Source organism: Nicotiana tabacum, chromosome 19 (assembly GCF_000715075.1).
Source record: "Nicotiana tabacum cultivar K326 chromosome 19, ASM71507v2, whole genome shotgun sequence".
In the NCBI taxonomy this organism is placed as follows: domain Eukaryota; kingdom Viridiplantae; phylum Streptophyta; class Magnoliopsida; order Solanales; family Solanaceae; genus Nicotiana; species Nicotiana tabacum.
In genome coordinates, this window is record NC_134098.1 from 141,438,636 (window position 1) to 141,458,687 (window position 20,052).

The window sequence follows — 20,052 nt, forward strand, 5'->3', positions numbered from 1 at the left end:
CTGACATTCAGGCGAAGCCAGTATTTAAAATTTATGGGTTATGAATTTGCAACCGAACCCATAGCTCGTTAGCTACTGGGTTCGCAATTAACTATTTATTTATATTTGATAGATTTTCTACTATAAATACAATGTCTAAGCAAAAAGCTACTGAGTTCGTCCGAACCCGCATGCAACACTCTCCCTCCGCCCCTGCATTCAAGTACTGCATTCAAGTACTGGTTTCCCTCCGCCCCGCAGGCTCTTCTTATGGTTCACAACTTTAGTTTATAAATTACACTCTTAACAAAGAATCAGTTCACCACATTAGTACCGCACCGTTTTCGGGAAGGTAAGGGTGTTTATCATGTCTCCTTATAGGTTGTGGTCTTTGTGCCCATCTTGATTGTCGTGCATGTTATTCGTTAACCTCAAGGCTGACATCTGAGATATGTGGGAAAACACCAGTATATACAAGCTGTGAAACACATGTAGTATTGGCAAGATGGTCGTCATTCAAAATTCAGCCAATCCAATATCATTACTATAAGGTGTATCCTGACCTCTCATGTACAACCGCAAATGCTCCAATAGAAGACGTATTTCCTCACACTGTGGATGTATCTTATCTCCAGCTAAAAATTCCCAAACCATACCATTAACTTCAATTGTACTGCAACCTGCCTCTTTTTTTGCCCCTTCTCTCCTCATCCAGCCCTTAATGTCTTCAACATCACTCCACCTTTTGTCGGTGGCATACAAGTTCCTCAACATAATGTAGATTCCATCATTCCACGGTTCCATCTCAATTGCCTTTTTCTTCACCTTCTCAGCCCTTGTAACATCTTTGGCATAACCGCAAGCAAATAGAAAGGAACTCAATATTATTCCATTGACCTCATAAGGCATGGTTTCGATCAAGTTTTCGGCTTCCTCCAAACACCCTGACCTCCCCAAGAGATCAACTAGACAACCATAGTGCTCAATTTGCGGAGTAAGCCCATAATTCTCCATTGCTATAAACCATTTCTTGCCTTCCTCCACCAATCCACCATGGTTACAAGCTGACAAAACACCAAGAATAGTAACCTCATTCGGCTTGTATCCTTTATTCTTCATCTCCTCAAACACCTCCAATGCTTCTTTAGCAGATCCATTGACCGCCAATCCATTAATTAAAGCATTCCAACTTGATGTCTCTTTTAGTTTTACCTCATCGAAAAATTCCCTGGCTTTTGCAATTTCCCCACACTTGCCATACATATCAACCAAAGCAGTGCAAACATTTGAAGATCTATCTAATTTTTTCCTCTTCACATACTGGTGAACCCAGTTACCCAAATCTAACGCACCTAAATCAGCAATAGCTGGTAGCACACTAACAAAAGTAACATCATCCGGCTCCAATGTCGTCACTGTCTGCAACTCGTGAAACAATTTCAAAGCCTCTTGCGGCTGTTTGTTTTGACAGTATCCACCAATCATTGCATTCCAAGAGAATAAATTCCTCTCCGGCATTGCATCAAATAATACCCTGGCTTCACTTACACTACCATTACTGCAGTACCCATCGATCATACTAGTCCAAGAAATCACATTTCTCTCCGGCATTGCCTCAAACAATCTATTTGCTGACACCATATCTCCTTTCTTCACGTAAGCATCAATCATCACATTGAATGCAGCTACATCTTTCTCAGGCATTGTATCAAAAAGTCCTTCAGCAATACCTATACCTCCACACTTCAAATAACCACCAATCAAAGCTGTCCACGAGACTGAACTTCTCTCAAGCATTTTATCAAACAACTTCCTAGCAAAACCCATTTCATCAAGCTTCCCATACATATCAACCAAGGAAGTAGCCACAAATAAATTCGACACAAACCCATACTTCAATACATGATTATGAACTTCCAAGCCTTCCCACAACACTACTCTTGCACCACAACACTTGGAAAGGCTAGAAAACGTGTAATTGTCCGGTTCAAAACTAGTGTGTCTTAGTAAATCTCTATACAGAAGTGTTGATTCGGCGAATTGGCCAACTCCCATGTGGGACTTTATCATGGTGTTACTGAGGAAAGTGTCGTCCTTTTGGGGACTTGTGTCGAACACGCGGCGTCCATGGCTGATTCCAGCTACTGGGTCGCTGACGGAGAAGCTGGAAATGAGTTTGGTGAGGAGATTGACGTTACTATCAACGGCGTTTCGAAGCATTACGGCGTGAATGCGGAGAAGGGTGGCTTTGGAGTTCCTTTGTTGGAGCAAAGCATGACATTTTCTCTCTATTGTGCTCCATAGCCAATGGGTGTTTCTATAATTCATTGACTGGGTTTTGGGAGTTACATTGTAGTCTTGGAAAGTCAGCTGTGCAGAACTTTGGATGTATTCACGCTATTTTATAACGGCAATTATGATTTGTGGCATCCACCTATAAGGTCCTTAGTAGTATGTCCTTTAGAATTTATAACTTTGTTTATCGTAGCTTAAGCTTAATCCATACCAACCACTAGATTACACTCTTCAATACCAACTCACTGACCCCGAGATCGCACCTTTCAGTACCAGTGATAGATTCAAATTCACCAGTAACATTGGTTAAAATCACTTTTCGCAAAACTCAACCCAAATACGTAATTATTTTTTGGAAACCAATCTAAGAAAACGAGTTCTTCCAACATTATTTTGAAAACAAATCCAAACTAAGCCAACTAAAGACCACTATCTGAGAATATGTTTTTTGGATAGGACACTGTCTCAGAATATTTGAAACACAAATATATTGTCCTTCTTTATCCACCCCCAACCCCCCAAAGAAAAAGCCACCATCACAAAGGTTGTTTTTTTTAATTAAAAAAAAGGAAACAAAAAGGTATGAAATGTATACAAAGAAACATGATAAAATTCATGAACTGCAACATTCATATACGAATATATATGACAGTCGCAGAGCAAAAAGGCCATAATCATATTGATGCCTTAGACTAGTTGCGGGACGTTGACAACATTTTAGTACAAGCATTTCATCAGGAACAAACACTCAACTCACATCCAAATGCTCCATGATTTCAAAGTGTATCTGGAGTTCAGGGAGCCTATTACCAAAATATAATCTTTCACGTATATACAATTTCCCCATATTCTTCCGAGTTGCTCCTCTGAGCAGCCGAAAAAACTCATCCTTCTCCTTCCGGATCCAAATCCTGCGGCCATCACACCACTGTCTAGGAGTTCCATGAAGGAAAAACCGAATTCCAGGGGCTCCTTGGACGAGGCGCTCAGAAATTCTATCAATGACATCTTGGTTGGTTACATATGCTCCCTCTGTGTTTAGACCAACATCTACGTAATGGAATTCAGCTATGCTATTTAAGAAGCTATCCTTAGAATTTGGAATGATCTGATCTTGTTTCAAGGAGGCAAATCCTCCATTTGTCACATTCTTATTTGCTAGCGATACGTCTTCAGTGAACTGGACTGGTGCAAAACCAAGCTCAGTAACCAGCTGGTTGAGTACAGTACCGCCCTTACTAAATCCAAGTAGTAATGTTCTTGGTGTACTTGAAGATGATGTAGAAACTTCAGCTTGATAGGGCTCTTTTGCCTTCCCCGAAATGACATTTTTTGCCTGCCAAGGCAGTAGAGTAGATTGTTAAACAACTGGAAATATGGAAAAACATTGCATGTGATGTAAAAATGTGCAAGAAGAAGTACTAATCGCCCTCTTTAAAGAGGCAATATATCACTTTCATTCCTAATATTCTGCATATGGACAAGCCAAACAAGGTCAAATTAAATAAACACATAAATAGAACAAGAATATTCACAAGCCACCAGAAAAGCAAGTTATAGCCTTAATGTAAGCTGCATAAGAAGTATAGCAAAAAGAAATTGGTAATTCATCACGTATTCTTGCGAGAATTACAGAACCAATACACTCTTCACAAATGGCAAAGTACTTTCTCCTATGATTTTGCAACAGCGGACTGAATAGACTCTACGACCTCCACAACCATCTCTGTCTTCCCACGAACATGTTTAGCGCGAATCTAGCCTAAAGAGCTCAAAAGACTTCTTCTTTCACTAGATGGTTGCAAGTAAATGGTCAGAAACTTCACTTAGATCCAAGGCTTATTTAGGATTTCTATTGAAAATTAGTGTAATATTTACCTAAAAGTGATACATTGTGAATACTGAAAGCAAGTCAAGTACTTGGAGCAATAGATAATTACTTCTTTCAGGCAATTCCACAAAAGCAAGACAATGGAGGAAGAAGCAGGGAACCCATCTGCATCATAAGATTTTGGCTCTCCATATTCATTGACAGAAGGGATAAAGTCCTTATAAACCGCAAAAGGCCCATTAAAAACTGGTGCCTCAACAACCCAAGCATTGATAGATTTCCCGAATTTTGAAACCAAGATTTCAGCTATTTTTTGCAGGTCAGATAGCCTCTCAATCACTTGATTTCCTGTCCCTTCAACCTTATCTCCATTGAAAAAAATGGCATTTGCAACAGGTACCTATCTCTCATACAAAATGCAAGGCAATAAGAGCTGATGATTCCATTAAAACCAATAAAGCAAGCAATTTTACTGCTACACAAATTAAAATATCCATCACTTTAATACAGGAAATCAAAATTTCCTTTTTCAGTATTTACATAGCTACATAACTCCGCCTATGTGAACATTGCTACACAGCTACATATAAACGACCCCAACGAATTTGGAATCGAAACATAGCTGAATGGATTTATATAAACGACCCCAACTTATTTGGAATTGAGGCGCAATTGATTGATGGATTGATCCAAATAGCTACAATGTTAAAAAGTCAGTTCTTAAAATAAAAAAGAATAAGAAGTGTATTTGATTGGGAGGTGGGGTGTTTGATTAATTGAACTTTCTGCAGGGTCTAGGGTTTGTTAAGAACTTACAGAGAGTGATTTAGTAGAAGCGGAAAGGCAAAGAGAAGCTGCAACTCGATAATATGTGCTGCTATTAGTGTTCATGGGCACCTTCAACATTCCTGTCCAACGATCCATGGGAAAACCTGAGCTACAAATTTTAGCCCATGCTATTGAATTGCTAACGGAGAATTCGTTAATATTGGCAAAGGAATCTGAATCTGCAGTTTTCAGCGTTGGTCTGGTCTAGAACCCTCGAGTTTGGGTCGAGGAAGATTCGACTAATGGCAGCAAAATCTTGGAACAAGGTGGGACTAAATGTGACGAAATAAAACACAGAGGGTGTCTTTGAACAATTTATATACATTAATTTGCATTCCAATTGTTTTTCTTAATTACTAATCCCCGTCCCAATTTATGTGGCGGAGTTCGAATTTCGAGAGCCGAATAATTTTTTTCACTTTTTTTATATATATTTTGAATTATTAACTATTGTGACTTATAATACATTTTACGTACTTTTCAAATATGTAAATTTTATTTCAAAAAACTTAAAGATTTTATATCCGAATTCACGTTCAAAATCAAGATGTTTGACTCTTCGAAATTCGAGTTTCGCAACATAAGTTGGAGAACATAGAATACTTTTTAAGAAAGCGGAGCGGGTCCAATTTCTTGTACTTGCTCAATGTGCCCCCTTTCTTCGAGTGCCTCGCCCGGTTCACTTGGCTGTTGGCTTACCCGCTTTTTCGCCTTCTTTTCTTCGCTCTGGACAGGAGCGCTAGTGGACACGGGGAGGGAGCAGGTGAAGTACTACTCCTTCCGTCTCCAAATTATATGTTGTGTTTCTCTTTTACACGCCCCTTAAGAAAATAATAAATAGGAAAGGTTTTAGACTGTTTTACCGAGTTTTTAGCCAAAATTTGTCACGCCCCAAACTCGGGGAGCGTGATCGGCGCTCAACCGAGTGAACCCGGTCGAGCAAACCTATTAGATTTCCTTCTACCCAAACTCATCCATGAATAAGGATAATACATATTTTCGTTAATTAGACAGTAGGGAGATCATGTACACAATACTAAATCATTTCATTAGTAACCTCATTTAATAATTCTCAAAAACATGCACACACACCTTCATGGTTCAAAGTGGAACGAGTGATTTAATCATAACACAATTTGTTTAACATTCCCAACACCCATATACAACCTACACTTAGTCTACGGAGCCTCTAAAAATACCAAAGAGTGTAATGATAGTGCCGGCAACAAGGCTCCGGCTATACCTCAAAACACGATACCTCATACGAAATAAAAGATGCACAACTCTGGAATGAGATGGGACTCACCAAGTCAGCTGGGAGGAATGAACACTGCTATCACTGTTCAATATCCTCCGTTGTGGAACCACCTGCATCCATTAAAGATACAGTGCCCCGGCAAAGCGGGTGGAGGTGTAAACACAATACCAAAACTCTTACTCAAGCGGCCCTGTCGCCTCACCCCAATGTATGCGGGTGGAGGTGTAAACACAATACCCATTTTCATACAAAGCGGCCCCACCGCCTCACCCCAACATATGCGGGTGAAAATGCATCAACGATACCAATACCTACACAAAGCGGCCATGCCGTCTCACCCCAATATATATATATATATGGGTGGTGGTGCAACAACAATACCAAAATCATACACAAAGTGGCCCTGCCGCCTCATCCTAATATATTCGGGTGGAGGTGTAACCCCAATCATATTCTCTACACAATTTAGCATAATAGTTTTCCACATAAATCACGACTTGGAATCATAACATGTAGATACACATTCCATAGTTTGGAACACATCCTCAATTTATAATATAATATCATGAGAGCATTTGAAACACAAATTAAACATATATCTTTGTCACAAAACTTATTCGGAATATTCAACTTGTAATAAATATCTTGGAACTTACAAAGATATTAGGGTTCCAATTCTTAAAGCAGGGTTTAGCCAACATACCTCAATTTAGCTTCCTTAAACTATAAAATATTCCGAAATTCTTAGCAACTTCAATCTATTTTAGAAATATGACAAATTGAACCAAAATTAGGAAGATGATCATGGTTCTAGCTCATTTGAGCATTTTATCAAACACTAGGTGTGCATTAAGGTTTCAAGGTCCTTTTATGGAGGATTCCATCATCCCACAACCCACTCTTTATCATGTTTAGCTCACAATCTTCCTACACCCTTTGATAACACATGTATGCAAAATAAACAACTCTCATACCCAAGAATTGTCTTGCTAATTACCCATTCTTAGATAAATTTTGAAATTAAGGGCTAGGGTGTAAAGTCTTACCTTCTAGGATGAAGACCTAGTGAGTTATCCTTGTTAATCTTCCAAGATTTGAGCAAGACTTGATGAATGAATTGTTGAAGAACTCTCTCCCACTCTAGGGCACTCTCTCATCCTCAAAATATCAGATTTTTGCTCAAAATATGGTCCTTTGCGTATATATAACAAAGTAGGGTCGGGTTATAAAAACACAAAAATGAAGCCCCGGAACAGGATATGCGATCGCATATGCGACCGCAGAATGGATATGCGGTCCGCATACCGGCCGCACAATTTGGTGCCAAAGACTGGAAAAACAAATTTGCCTGGGTGTGCTATCACTATGCGGCCCGTAGACCTGTTCTGCGGTCGCATAATGTGCCACAGAACCTCCCTCCGAAAAATCTCAAAGCCGGATATGCGATCAGAGTGTGGCCCGCGAAATAATTTTGCAGTCGCATAATGAGCCGCCAAAATGACATGAAAATGACCCAAAAGACTGTCTCACTCTGCGACCATTATGCGTTCCGCAGAGTGATTCTGCGGCCGCATAGTGGGCCGCAGAAGTGCATTTTTTCTGCCCAAATTTTTCCTTCACTTTCCAGTGCATTGTTCAACCCAAAAAGTCCGAACTGCGTCGAGCAAAGAATTTCTACTATTATTAACCTCTACGCCTACCCTAGCATCACAGAACCCCGATTTTTAGGAAACATTTCATGGGGCCTTACATCCTTCCCTACTTAAGATCATTCGTCCTCGAATGAGGGCCAAGGTTCACTATTAGCATCTTATGCAACTCAGCTTTTTTCATACCACACACCATTAGCCCCAAATTTGACTAACTCCCTAAATTTTCAAAATTTTCGCCAGAGTTTCCCCTGTAACTAGGCCTATCCATCTGTCAGAGAGCCCCAGAAACACATCCTTAAAACATAAACATAAACCAATGACGTAACATAACTCATAACAATACCAACTATGGCCTCACATACAATATATTTAGAAAAAAACACTTTTACATTAACTGAACAAGTGATACAAGAATCCATAGGCGACAGTTTTATAAAAACGTCACATAGTTTATACAAACAAGTAAGGATACTTCTTTTTCATCTCTTCCTCGGCCTCCTAAGTAGCCTCTTCAACTTGCTGGTTTCTCCACAACACCTTCACAGAGGCAATTTATTTATTCCTCAACTTTCGAACTTGCCTATCAAGAATGGCAACTGGAATTTCTTCATATGACAGTTCTTCATTAACCTCAATAGTTCAACCAGCACAATAGCTGACGGATCTCCAACTACCTTCTTTAACATAGACACATGGAATACCAGGTGCACTAATGATATCTCAGGTGGTAGCTCAAGCTTGTACGCTACCTCACCGATCCTCTGAATGATTCTATACGGTCCGACATACCTCAGACTCAATTTCCCTTTCTTACCAAATCGCATTACACCTTTCATGGGGAAAATTTTCAAGAATACCCAATCATCTTCTTTGAACTCCAAATACCTACGACGAACATCCGAATAGGACTTCTGACGACTCTGAGCAGTCTTCAACCGCTCCTTAATAATCTTAACTTTTTCCATAGCCTGATGCACGAGGTCTGGCCCTATCAACTCTGCTTCCCCAATCTTGAACCACCCAATGAGAGATCTACATCTCCTACCATATAATGCCTCAAGTGGTGCCATTTGAATACTCGCATGAAAGCTGTTGTTATAAGCAAACTCTATGAGTAGAAAATAATCATCCCAGTTACCCTTGAAGTCGATAACAGAAGCACACAACATGTCCTCAAGCGTCTGAATAGTCCGCTCTACTTGCCCGTCGGTCTGTGGATGGAAGGCTGCACTAAGATTCACCAGAGTACCCAAACATTGCTGAAATTTCTTCCAAAAATTTGCCGTGAACTGAGTCCCTCGATCAGAAATGATAGAAATCGGAGTACCATATAGCCTGACTATTTCCTTAATATACAACTAATCATAGTATTCCATTGTATCGGTAGATTTAACTGGCAAAAAATGTACTGATTTTGTGAGCCGATCCACAATCACCCAAATTGAGTCAAACTTGCGCGGAGTGCGTGGTAATCCTACCACAAAATGCATATTAATCATTTTCCACTTTCACATTGGAATTTCTATATTTTGTGCCAACCCACCAGGCTGTTGGTATTCGGCCTTTACTTGTTGACAATTCGGACACCTTGCCACAAAGTCCGCCACATTCCTTTTCATGTCATTCCACCAATAGACTTCCTTGAGATCATAATACATTTTTGTAGAACCTAGGTGCACGTAATACCTAGAAGTATGAGCCTCGGTCATGATTCTTTCCCGGAGATCATCTATATTTGGAACACATAGCCTCCCTTGGTACCTTAGTGTACCATCATCCATGCCAAGAGTAAAAGCCATAGTTTTATGTTTTTTAATCCCCTCCTTCAATTACACCAAAAATGGATATTGTTGTATTGCTTCTCTTTGACTTCCACAACAAGCGATGATTCAGCCCTATTTTATACAATTGCCTCTCCTTCATTAGAGTCCGCAAGACGAACTCTCAAACTAGCCAATCGATGAACTTCCTTAGCCAACGTCCTTTGACAAGCCTCCAAGTGAGCCAAACTACCCATAGATTTCCGGCTAAGAGCATCCGCCACAATATTGGGTTTCCCCGGGTGATACATAATATCGATGTCGTAATCCTTGAGTAACTCAAGCCATCTTTTTTGCCTCAGATTCAACTCCTTTTATTTGAAAATATATTGAAGACTCTTGTGGTCTTTGAATACATCCACATGGACCCCATACAAATAATGACGCCAAATCTTTAATGCAGAAACTACCGCCGCAAGTTCTAAGTCATGTGTTGGATAATTCTTTTCATGATTCTTGAGTTGCCTGGAAGCATAAGCTATCACCTTGCCCTGTTTCATTAATACACACCCAAGCCCAATTCTTGAAGCATCACAATATACCACAAATCCATCTACACCCTCTGGTAAGGTCAACATCGGTGCCATAGTCAATCTTGATTTCAACTCCTCGAAGCTCATTTCACAAGCATCAATCCATTGGAACTTAACCGCTTTCTGAGTCAATTTAGTTAACGGAGAGGCAAGAGTAGAGAACCCCTCCACAAACTTCCTGTAATACCCTGATAAGCCAAAAAAACTGTGAATCTCTGTTAGGGTTGTAGGCCTCGGCCAATTCTTCACAGATGCAATTTTCTGAGGATCAACCTCAATTCCTTCTCTGGAGACGACATGACCCAAGAATGTGACAGATTCGAGCCAAAATTCACATTTTGAAAATTTTGCGTACAATTGGTGCTGATGAAGAGTCTGCAAAACTGACTTGAGATGATCGGCATGGTCCTCTCGACCTTGTGAATACACAAGAATATCATCAATGAACACTATCGCAAAGGAATCAAGAAAAGGCTTGAAAACCCTATTCATAAGATCCATGAAAGTCGTCGGGGCATTTGTTAGCCCAAAGATATTACCAGAAATTCAAAGTGCCCATACTGGGTCCTGAAAGCTGTTTTCGAAATATCCTGCTCCCCGATCTTTAATTGGTGGTACCCGGACCGTAAATCAATTTTAGAGAAGTACCTAGCACCCTGTAACTGATCAAACAAATCATCAATTCTTGGTAATGGGTATTTGTTTTTGATTGTGACTTTGTTTAGCTGTCGGTAGTCAATACACATCCTCAGTGATCCATCTTTCTTCCTCACAAAGAGAACCGGTGCGCCCCATGGTGACACACTCGGTCGGATGAAACCCTTCTCTAACAAATCATTCAATTGTTCCTTTAGCTCCTTCAATTCTGCTGGTGCCATCCTGTAAGGCGGAATAGATATAGGCTACGTGCCTGGCATCACATCAACCCCAAAATCAATCTCCCTGTCTGGCAGAATCCCAGGGAGCTCATCAGTAAAGACCTCTGAAAATTCATTCACAACTGGTACAAACTCGAGTGTAGGCACCTCGACATCGGTGTCCATAACCTAGACCAAATGGTAAATACACCCCTTGTTGATCATTTTCGTGGCCTTAAGGTAAGAAATAAACCTACCCTTCGGCACTACATCATCATCCTTCCACTCAATAACTAGCTCATTTGGAAATTCGAACCTAACAGTCCTGATTCGGCAATCAAGCTTGGAAAAACAAGAATAAATCCAATCCATCCCCATTATCATATCAAAATCGACTATTCTAAATTCAATAAGATCGGCCACGGTGTCCCGACCACGCACCGTAACAACGCAACCCCTATAAACCCGTGCAGCCACAATAGACTCACCAACCGGAGTAGACACAGAGAACGACTCATGAAGTTATTCCGGTTTTATCCCAAATTCCATAGCAACATAAGGAGTGACATATGATAAAGTGGAACCGGGATTAATAAGAGCATATACATCATGGGATTGGACAGACAATATACCTGTGACAACATCTGGAGAAGTCTCTAAATCCCGACGCCTCCGCATAGCATAAAATCTGCTGGGTCCTCCCGAATTCTGTGCACCACCCCTAGCTGCACCACGCCCTATGGGTGCTCGGGTGCCTCGAGCTGGAGGTGCTGTGGATGTAGTAGCTGCAGTATTAGCTGGTTGCGCCGTACCTCTGCCCATGTTTCGACGGGACGAGCGGTAATCCCTATGAATGTGACCCCTCACACCGCACCCATAGCATATAAGTAGGTCCATGAAATATGTCCCAAAGTGCATCCTCCCACACTTAGGGCATGGGAGCCTCCGTTGCTGAAACCTTTTGTCGGGCCGACCCTGCTGGTGGGGTCCCCTATTGCCTTGACTGGGTCCAGATGACTGTGCACTCATCTAAGACTAAGCGAATGATTGAGATGGTACTGATGACCCTCCCCTGAATGCCTACCTACCACCACCTAAGTTGCCCGCGGACGGGCCTTGCTGTTACTCTGATGCTCCATTCTTTTCTTCAATTTACGGGTCTTTGTGGCTTGAGCAAATTCTACCATCTTACCATAGCTCATATCGGTATTCAAGGCAGCTGTGGAGGCCTTATTAATAGCCAAGGGGCTAAGGCCCTGTACAAACCGGCGCACTCTACAAAGAGAAATATGACCAATTAAACCAAAATTAGGAAGATGATCATGGTTCTAGCTCATTTGAGCATTTTATCAAATACTAGGTGTGCATTAAGGTTTCAAGGTCCTTTTATGGAGAATTCCATTATCCCACAACTCACTCTTTACCATTTTTAGCTCACAATCTTCCTACACCCTTTGATAACATATGCATGCAAAATAAATAACTCACATACCCAAGAATTGTCTTGCTAATTACCCATTCTTAGATAAATTTCAAAATTAAGGGCTAGGGTATAAAGTCTTACCTTCTAGGATGAAGACCTAGTGAGTTATCCTTGTTAATCTTCCAAGATTTGAGCAAGACTTGATGAATAAATTATTGAAGAATTCTCTCCCACTCTAGGGCACTCTCTCACCCTCAAAATATCAGTTTTTTGCTCAAAATATGGTCCTTTGCGTATATATAACGAAGTAGGGCCGGATTATAAAAATTCAAAAATAAAACCTCGGAAAAAGATATGCGACCGCAGAATGGATATGCGATCCGCATACCGACCGCATAATTTGGTGCCAAAAACTAGAAAAAAAATATCTACCTGGGTCTGCGGTCACTATGCGGCCCGCAGACCTGTTCTGCGGTCGCATAATGCGCCGCAGACCTATTCTGCAGTCGCATAATGCGCCGCAGAACCTCCCTTCAAAAAATCTCAAAGCCGGATATGCGATTAGAGTGCAGCCCGTGAAATGGTTTTGCGGTCGCATAATGAGCCACGAAAATGATATCAAAATTGGCCTAAAAGATTGTCTCACTCTGCGACCATTATGCGGTTCGTAGATTGATTCTGCAGCCGCATAGTGGGCCGCAGAAGTGCATTTCTTCTGCCTAGATTTTTCCTTCACTTTCTAGTGCATTTCTATTATTATTAACCTCTACGCCTACCCCGACATCACGGAACCCCAATTTTTAGGAAAAATTTTACGGGACCTTACAAAATTATCCCTTATCTTTGAGAGTAGGTCTAACTTTGTCCTTTAACTATTCCCCCGAGCATCTTTAATCCCTTAGTTTGCTAAAATGGAGCACCTTTATTCCTACTAATAAAATTTGGTTAACTCTCGTAAAAACTAATGGTGATTCCATAAGCATCTCATGTGACCAGTAAAAGAAATAAAGACAAGCAGTAAGCATAAACAGGTTTCCTTATTCCTCACCCTAATTCAGCCCGTCAGAACCCTATTCCGATGAAGAAAAGCTTCATTGAGCGGAGAATCGAAAAGAAAATTGAATATCCAAGGAAACCTGCGGATTGGATTCGATCGAAGCGACAACATGGATTAAATTGAGATGGCAGTCGGAGTTTGATGATACCATGGCATGACAATTGACAATTCCATTGAAGACGTGATACTGCCATTGATGAATATTTATTGTTTGCATTTTGTGTGTGTTTTCTCTGTGTTTATTGATGAGTTTATTTGAATGAGATTGTAGCACTAATTTTGTATGCAATCTCGCTTTCCTTTTTCAAAATTTTCTTTGATTTAAAAATTTCACACGCCCATATATGGATGTTAGTATCGTCGCCTAGTCCAGATTCTATAACAATAGGTTGTTTGTGTAGAAATAAGTTGAAGTAGAGTCTTTGTATGAGTATAGATGGACAACATAAATTTTTCTTAAGATTTTCTTGCATTTTTCTTTAATACAAGCTTTTCTTCAGAGGTGTAGGGTGAATGGTGACTATGAAATATGAAAAATCGGGAATGGGTTTAGTTGTTTCACTGGTAGGCTTTTAACAAGAGTTACGTGATTGGCATGTCGTATGGTGATAGTCACCGTTAGTTTTTAACCAATTCTATTAGTAGGATTAAAGGTGCATCACTTTAGCAAACTTAAGGGACTAAAGATTCCCAGGAAAATAGTTAAAGGACAAAGTTAGACATACTCTTAAAGATAAGGGATAATTTTGACTAAAAACTCTTATTTTACCCTTATTTATATCTTAAGATATAATATCTCTTCATTTAATACTTACTCATAATTAAGGTATTTGTAGTCTTCAAGAACAATTAATATTGAGAGTAGAATAAGAAAAAAATTAATTAATTTATTCTTGAACTTCTAAAATGACAAATAATTTGAGACAACTATTTTTAGAAATCGCGACAGATAATTTGAGACAGAGGGATTATACTACATTAGATTAATATTACTTGTCCTTTAAGATTTTTGCGTACCTCTTAAAATAAACTATTTCATAACTTTAATTATTAGAGTTTTTCTTTAAATTATCTTTTATCTCAGCCTAATTAATCGTCTAACTTAATTAACATTTTACGAGTGGTGAATTTTAAAGAAGTAATAAATGCCTTTTGTTTTCATACAATGGTTCCATTTTTCAGCTGCATCTTTTCTAAAGGGAAGTATTGCATGACATAAAGAGAAACATCCACAAGGCCGTATTTCAACGTGAACGACCATAGTTTTGTGAGTACTGAGTAGGTAAAGTTTACCAAATTCAGTCAATTGAAGAGGGTATTAATCCTTTTCTTGAGTTTGTTCAATCCGACGGTCCTTTCTACTTTCTTATGTTCTTCAATTTCTTCATAGTAATCTTTTTCAAATTAAAGAGAAAACTCCCCCTGCCTTTTACTCCATTAAACACGTTTGTTTAATTTTTTCTTTTAAAAAAGTAATAATCACATATTTTCCTCTTTTAAATTGATTAACTACTCTCTAGATTTTATTTTATATGACACTATTTTCTTTTAATATGTTTAAAAAAGAACGACACATATTTATATGAGAACTTTAAACTTCTCATTTTATTTTTAATGATATACTTTTATAGCTATAAAAATATCATGACATATTTAATACCATAAGTCCTATAATTTACTTTTGATATGTGTCAAAAATCCTTCTTTCTTTCTTTATTATATTTCATACCTAGTTAAATACCATCATATAATTTGAACAGAAGGAATGGAAGTGTCGAGGAACATAAATATAATTGCTACTGTGCTTACTTTTGGAACTACACCATAAAGCTTGATAAAGCTTCAAGCACTGAAAATTGGTTCTCTGATTACAGGCTATGGCTATCAGATACCATTATTTTACAGATACAAGAAAAGTACAACAAAGGCAAACGAAATGCTACAAAGGATTAATTCACTCAGAAGTCATCCAATTCTTTATTTTCTGGCAGATGATCATTGCTCCTCCTGTTTTTTAACTGATGCTGTCCACCAAAAATAGGAAAAGAATATTAAGTCAGTAAAAGAGAGACAATTTTGAAGTGAAACTTGTATCTAAATGCATAAAAAGAGTAACTTACATATCACAGTTAACATTTCTGGAGACAGGGATATCCATAGTGACACCACACTTGGTGGGAAGAGCTTGAGCTGCATCATCTTTAAGGTTCGCGTACCGATTAGCAGCAGCCTTGACACAATTGCAAGCTGCCCTTTTGTCAGCTGTGGTTTGAGCCAATCCTTTTAGGCTTTTCACCCCACTGCAGCAAGCTGCACTCGGATCACCGCCCTGAGTAAGGTAAGGGATACATGGTGCTAAAGAAGCGTCCACTTGTCCACAAGTGAGAGCTTGTCCTGGCTCAAACATGAGCTGAATCATAGCCAACACCGCAATGACTGAAATGATGATTCCCTTCATCTTTGCTTCAGTTTTTTTCGTGTATGAAAATGGATGGTTTTGAGGTGCAAACTGAGGCAATCTTGATTGGCTAGGCAATCTTAAGAGGGTGGTATATATAGGAATATGATAAGTGCTAAGAAAAGTAAGTTTGTTCTTTGCTGTGGTAATATCAGTTATCTCTTTTTGGATTTTTGTTTCCTTGTTATGTCATTTCCTGATTTGTTGCAGATGAACGGAACAAATAGACTTACATGTTATGACGGTTATTTGCAGGTATTGATGGTGCTTCATCTTTGTGTAAGAAAATCGATGATTTTTTGAACTGAGGAAATAGTGTTTTTTCTTGATTGCCCTTGTAGATGGACAGACAGAGTTTTAAGAGGCCGGTATATATAAGAACATTATTGGAAACAACCTCTCTATCCTCACAAGGTAGGGGTAAGGTTTGCGTACATACTAGCTGTCCCTACACCCTCGGTGTGGGATAATATAGGGTATGTTGTATGTTGTTGTTGGCGCCGAGAAACATAAGCTGTCCTTGGTTTTGGTAATGTTTGTTAGTATGTTATATCAGCTGTTTTGTTCCTTGTTATGTTATTTCTGATTTGTTGCATAAGGAAATAACTAAAATTGGCATAGTTCCTGGGGATTCCCTAAACATGGAAATTTGATTATTCGGCGAACTATTTTTAGTCCTAATTACCCTCTATACTTGCCAGTTTGATAACCTTAACTTGCACGTAGACGTTGGATACTCCTTAGGTGGGTGAGAACCGTGTTTTAAAAGACAATTTCGGGACGAGTCCCGGAGGGAGCCTTGGGGCGAGGCGTATCAAAAATGCCCCTAGGTGATGGTGTGGGGCGAAAGTCTCGAGAGGCATACGCTCAGTAATTCGGGGCGCGCCCAGCCGTACGCCCGGGCGTTTGAAGCGGATTTTTGTATTGAGGCGTAAGACCCAGAGACTTTTTCAAATTAAAATAAAATTTGTTGAATAAGTCCTTCATATAATACCCAAATTCTCAAAAGTCAACTTGTAATTACTCAAAAATTTTAAAAAGGAACTGAAATGTATTAAATTTAAAAGTCAAGACCTTTTTATTTAAAGAGAACTCTATTCTCTTTCATAACAGCGAGTTCAAATTGTAGGTTAGTCATCCTTATTGTTCCTCCGTCTAGAAAACTTTATTCTTTTCGACTCAAGTTACTTGTGCTTGTAAGTAGCGTATAATAGATTATTTTGACTAGTTTTTTGTGGGGATATAGAACATCTATGTATATATTTTTTTACATATTTATAGTTTTCTTCAATTTTTAAATTTTACATGGTTATAAATACTCATGGGGCTTACGTCCCGTGTCTCGGGGCTTACGCCTCGCTGAGGCATATGTAAAACGCTTCGCCTTACGCCCACGCCTTTTAAAACAGTGGGTGAGAATAAAGAAAAAATGAAAAATCAGCTTCCAAAATAATATTGACGTGACAAAAAAAGTGCATATATTTCTATTTTTCTTTCACGGATAATGAACGGCTATATGCTAGCATTGATGAGGTTTCACCTTTTGATAAGTTACAAGTACTTTGCTTTATGTTTTGATGACCTAATAAACTTATTGTCAAGAACCAGATAAGGAACCAATTACATATCCTCAAGACCTTAAGATCGAAAGGTTCCAACTTGGAATATGCTTCGACTCTTCAGAGTCAGAGGAACAACAGAGGGAACATATAACTATTGTTTCCCGAGGAAACTGTACAAGTCAACTGCCCCAGCTGTAAAGTTGCTGCCTGCACATGCTACAGTGCAGAAACAGTGCAGCAGTCAACTTTATGGGGAGTGTCTTTTACCTACCTTGCTTACATCATTCTAGTGATGTCACAAATGCATTATTGACATCAAAGAAGGTAAAAACAAATCACTGGTTACTTAGAGAATTCATCCAAGCACTCTTACGGTCATTGATCATCAAGCAATCAATTCTCAAGTGCATCAAGAACAAAGAACAACACTACTACGGACCAGTTCCCCACAGCAAGTCATTGTATGTCCTTAGTTGAGTTGTAACTTTGTAATAGTTCTTAAACTGTATTTCCTACTTAGCTTGTTTAGAAGTATTCTTTAGGAAACTCTTTGTAAACCTTAAACCTTTGCGTTTGAGTCTTGGCTAGAGTTAGTCGAGTTGTAAAGTCTTTGTAATAGAGTTATTACAAAGTGGCTTATAATAGAGTATTACAAGTTAGTGAGGGATTAAGAGGTTAATTCCTAGGTTGCATAGGTTCTAATCTAAAAGTTTCTCAGTAGTGAAGTTGAAATCCTAGGGTAGGTCGTGGTTTTTAATCCCGTTGAGCTGGAAATTTTCCACATAAAATTTCTCTAGTCATTTACTTACTGCTGTGTGCGTGTGTTCCAGTGGAACCGATAGAGAACCTGGTTCTCTATAGAGTTTGGTGGACTCTTATATTCTATCAATTGGTATCAGAACAGGTTCTTTCTATCAGGTTAACACCTAGAAAGGATCCTTATGGCTGCTCCTCCAAACTTCGAAGAAGGCCAGTCTACTTACAAACCACCTAGGTTAAATGGACATTATTACGGATGATGGAAAACTACGATGCACGACTTCATCATGGCTGAAGATTCTGAGCTATGAGATGTCATATATGACAGACACTTTGTCCCTACCAAGAACCTTGGCGACCCAGCTGTAGCCATTCCCAAGACAAGGAAGGAATTCAATGACGCTGATCGAAAGGCCGTAGAAAAGAATTTTCGTGCGAAGAAAATTCTTATTTGTGGCATTGGTGTGATGACCCAAAATATCATCTTTAAATTTAATAACTAATTCTATGTTCTAAGACCTCAAAAAGTACTATTTATCATTACTCGACTTGCGTGCACAGTCCGTAAAATTTTCCAGAAAATTTTTATGTGAAAAATGTATTAAAATGTGAATTAGAGCTTTAAAACTCAACTGAGTTGACTTTGATCAATATTTTGAGCAAACGGACTCGGATCAGTATTTTGACAGTTTTGGTAGGTCCGTATCGTGGTTTGGGACTTGGGCGTATACCCAGAATCAAATTCCGAGGTCCCTAGCCCGAGATATGGAATTTTGATGAAAAATTAAAAGTTTGAAAGCTTAATGATTTTTAAAAATTTACTGATGTTGGATTTATTGACACCGGATTTGTATTTTGGTTCTGGAGCCCGGTATAGGTCCACTATAATATTTATGACTTGTCTGCCGAATTTGGTGAGAAACGAAGTTGATTTGATGTGATTCGGACGTCCGGTTGTGAAAATATAAGTTTTAAAGTTTTCTTAAAAATTTCCTTTAATTTGGGGTTCGATTCGTAGTTTTAGGTGTTATTTGGGAAATTTGATCGCGCGAGCAAGTTCGTAAAATATTTTAGGACATGTTGGTATATTTGGTTAAGGTCCCGAGGGTTTCGGATGGTTAATGAATCAAATTCGGACTTAGAAGAAATCTGGGAAAACTTTCTGTCTTCTGGTGTAATCGCACCTATGAGAAATTCGCTGCAGGTGTGATGCCGTAGATGCGGCTCATGTTACGCAGAAGCGCTTGCGCAAAAGCGTGAGGAAGGGAGCAGGTGCGGGCAGGCGCGCATGTGCGATGGAATTTCCTACACCTGCGAAGGCGCAGATGCGGTCCAAGGCTCGCAGATGCGAAGGCAGCTGGTCTAACTAATTTTCGCAGATGCGGGACCGTAGGTGCGAGAATTTTGTCCGCATGTGCGAAAGCACTGGGCAGTGTACAAAACAGAAGGGTCCGAGAAATTTTGTCATTTTTGACATTTCCAAAAGCGGGTGAGGCGATATTTGTGCGAGAAATCACGGGAAATCTTGAGGTAAGTTACATGTGATCATTGTTAGTCAATTATATTAGATTATCATTGAATATTTTGAATAGATTACATGTTTTTGAGGTGAAGTTAGAGGATTTGGGCCTAGGGATTTCAAAATGAGAATTTGAGATTTGGAGGTCAAGTTGATGTTGGAATTTAGTAAAAATGGTATGGTTGGACTCGTGGTTGAATGAGCGTTCATATTTCGTAACT

General features: G+C 39.3%; 3 protein-coding genes across 3 annotated transcripts; all 3 read right to left on the bottom strand.

Annotated features, from left to right (window-relative positions):
• Positions 1-9: 9 nt before the first annotated feature.
• Positions 10-2,682, bottom strand: LOC107793364 (pentatricopeptide repeat-containing protein At2g44880). The gene has a single exon (XM_016615702.2). The coding sequence runs from the start codon at positions 2,305-2,307 to the stop codon at positions 496-498; it is 1,812 nt and encodes a 603-aa protein (XP_016471188.2). The 5' UTR covers positions 2,308-2,682; the 3' UTR covers positions 10-495.
• A 131-nt stretch (positions 2,683-2,813) lies between these two features.
• LOC107793381 (uncharacterized) lies at positions 2,814-5,223 on the bottom strand. The gene is made up of 3 exons (XM_016615725.2): positions 4,922-5,223; positions 4,215-4,505; positions 2,814-3,610 (listed from the first exon to the last, which is right to left on the bottom strand). Exons 1-3 carry the CDS (start codon positions 5,027-5,029, stop codon positions 3,023-3,025), a joined length of 987 nt encoding a protein of 328 aa, XP_016471211.1. The 5' UTR covers positions 5,030-5,223; the 3' UTR covers positions 2,814-3,022.
• A 10,082-nt stretch (positions 5,224-15,305) lies between these two features.
• Positions 15,306-16,070, bottom strand: LOC107793372 (non-specific lipid-transfer protein 1-like). The gene is made up of 2 exons (XM_016615713.2): positions 15,654-16,070; positions 15,306-15,557 (listed from the first exon to the last, which is right to left on the bottom strand). Exons 1-2 carry the CDS (start codon positions 15,989-15,991, stop codon positions 15,548-15,550), a joined length of 348 nt encoding a protein of 115 aa, XP_016471199.1. The 5' UTR covers positions 15,992-16,070; the 3' UTR covers positions 15,306-15,547.
• Positions 16,071-20,052: the final 3,982 nt, after the last annotated feature.

Bases quoted from the DNA above. Each gene is read 5' to 3' on its own strand.
- LOC107793364 (XM_016615702.2), bottom strand. From the start codon at position 2,307: ATGAATTATAGAAACACCCATTGGCTATGGAGCACAATAGAGAGAAAA.
- LOC107793381 (XM_016615725.2), bottom strand. From the start codon at position 5,029: ATGGATCGTTGGACAGGAATGTTGAAGGTGCCCATGAACACTAATAGC. The intron at 4,506-4,921 runs GTAAGTTCTTAA...TATGAGAGATAG, and splicing joins CTTCTACTAAATCACTCTCT to GTACCTGTTGCAAATGCCAT. The intron at 3,611-4,214 runs GTAATTATCTAT...CTGCCTTGGCAG, and splicing joins TGTGGAATTGCCTGAAAGAA to GCAAAAAATGTCATTTCGGG.
- LOC107793372 (XM_016615713.2), bottom strand. From the start codon at position 15,991: ATGAAGGGAATCATCATTTCAGTCATTGCGGTGTTGGCTATGATTCAG.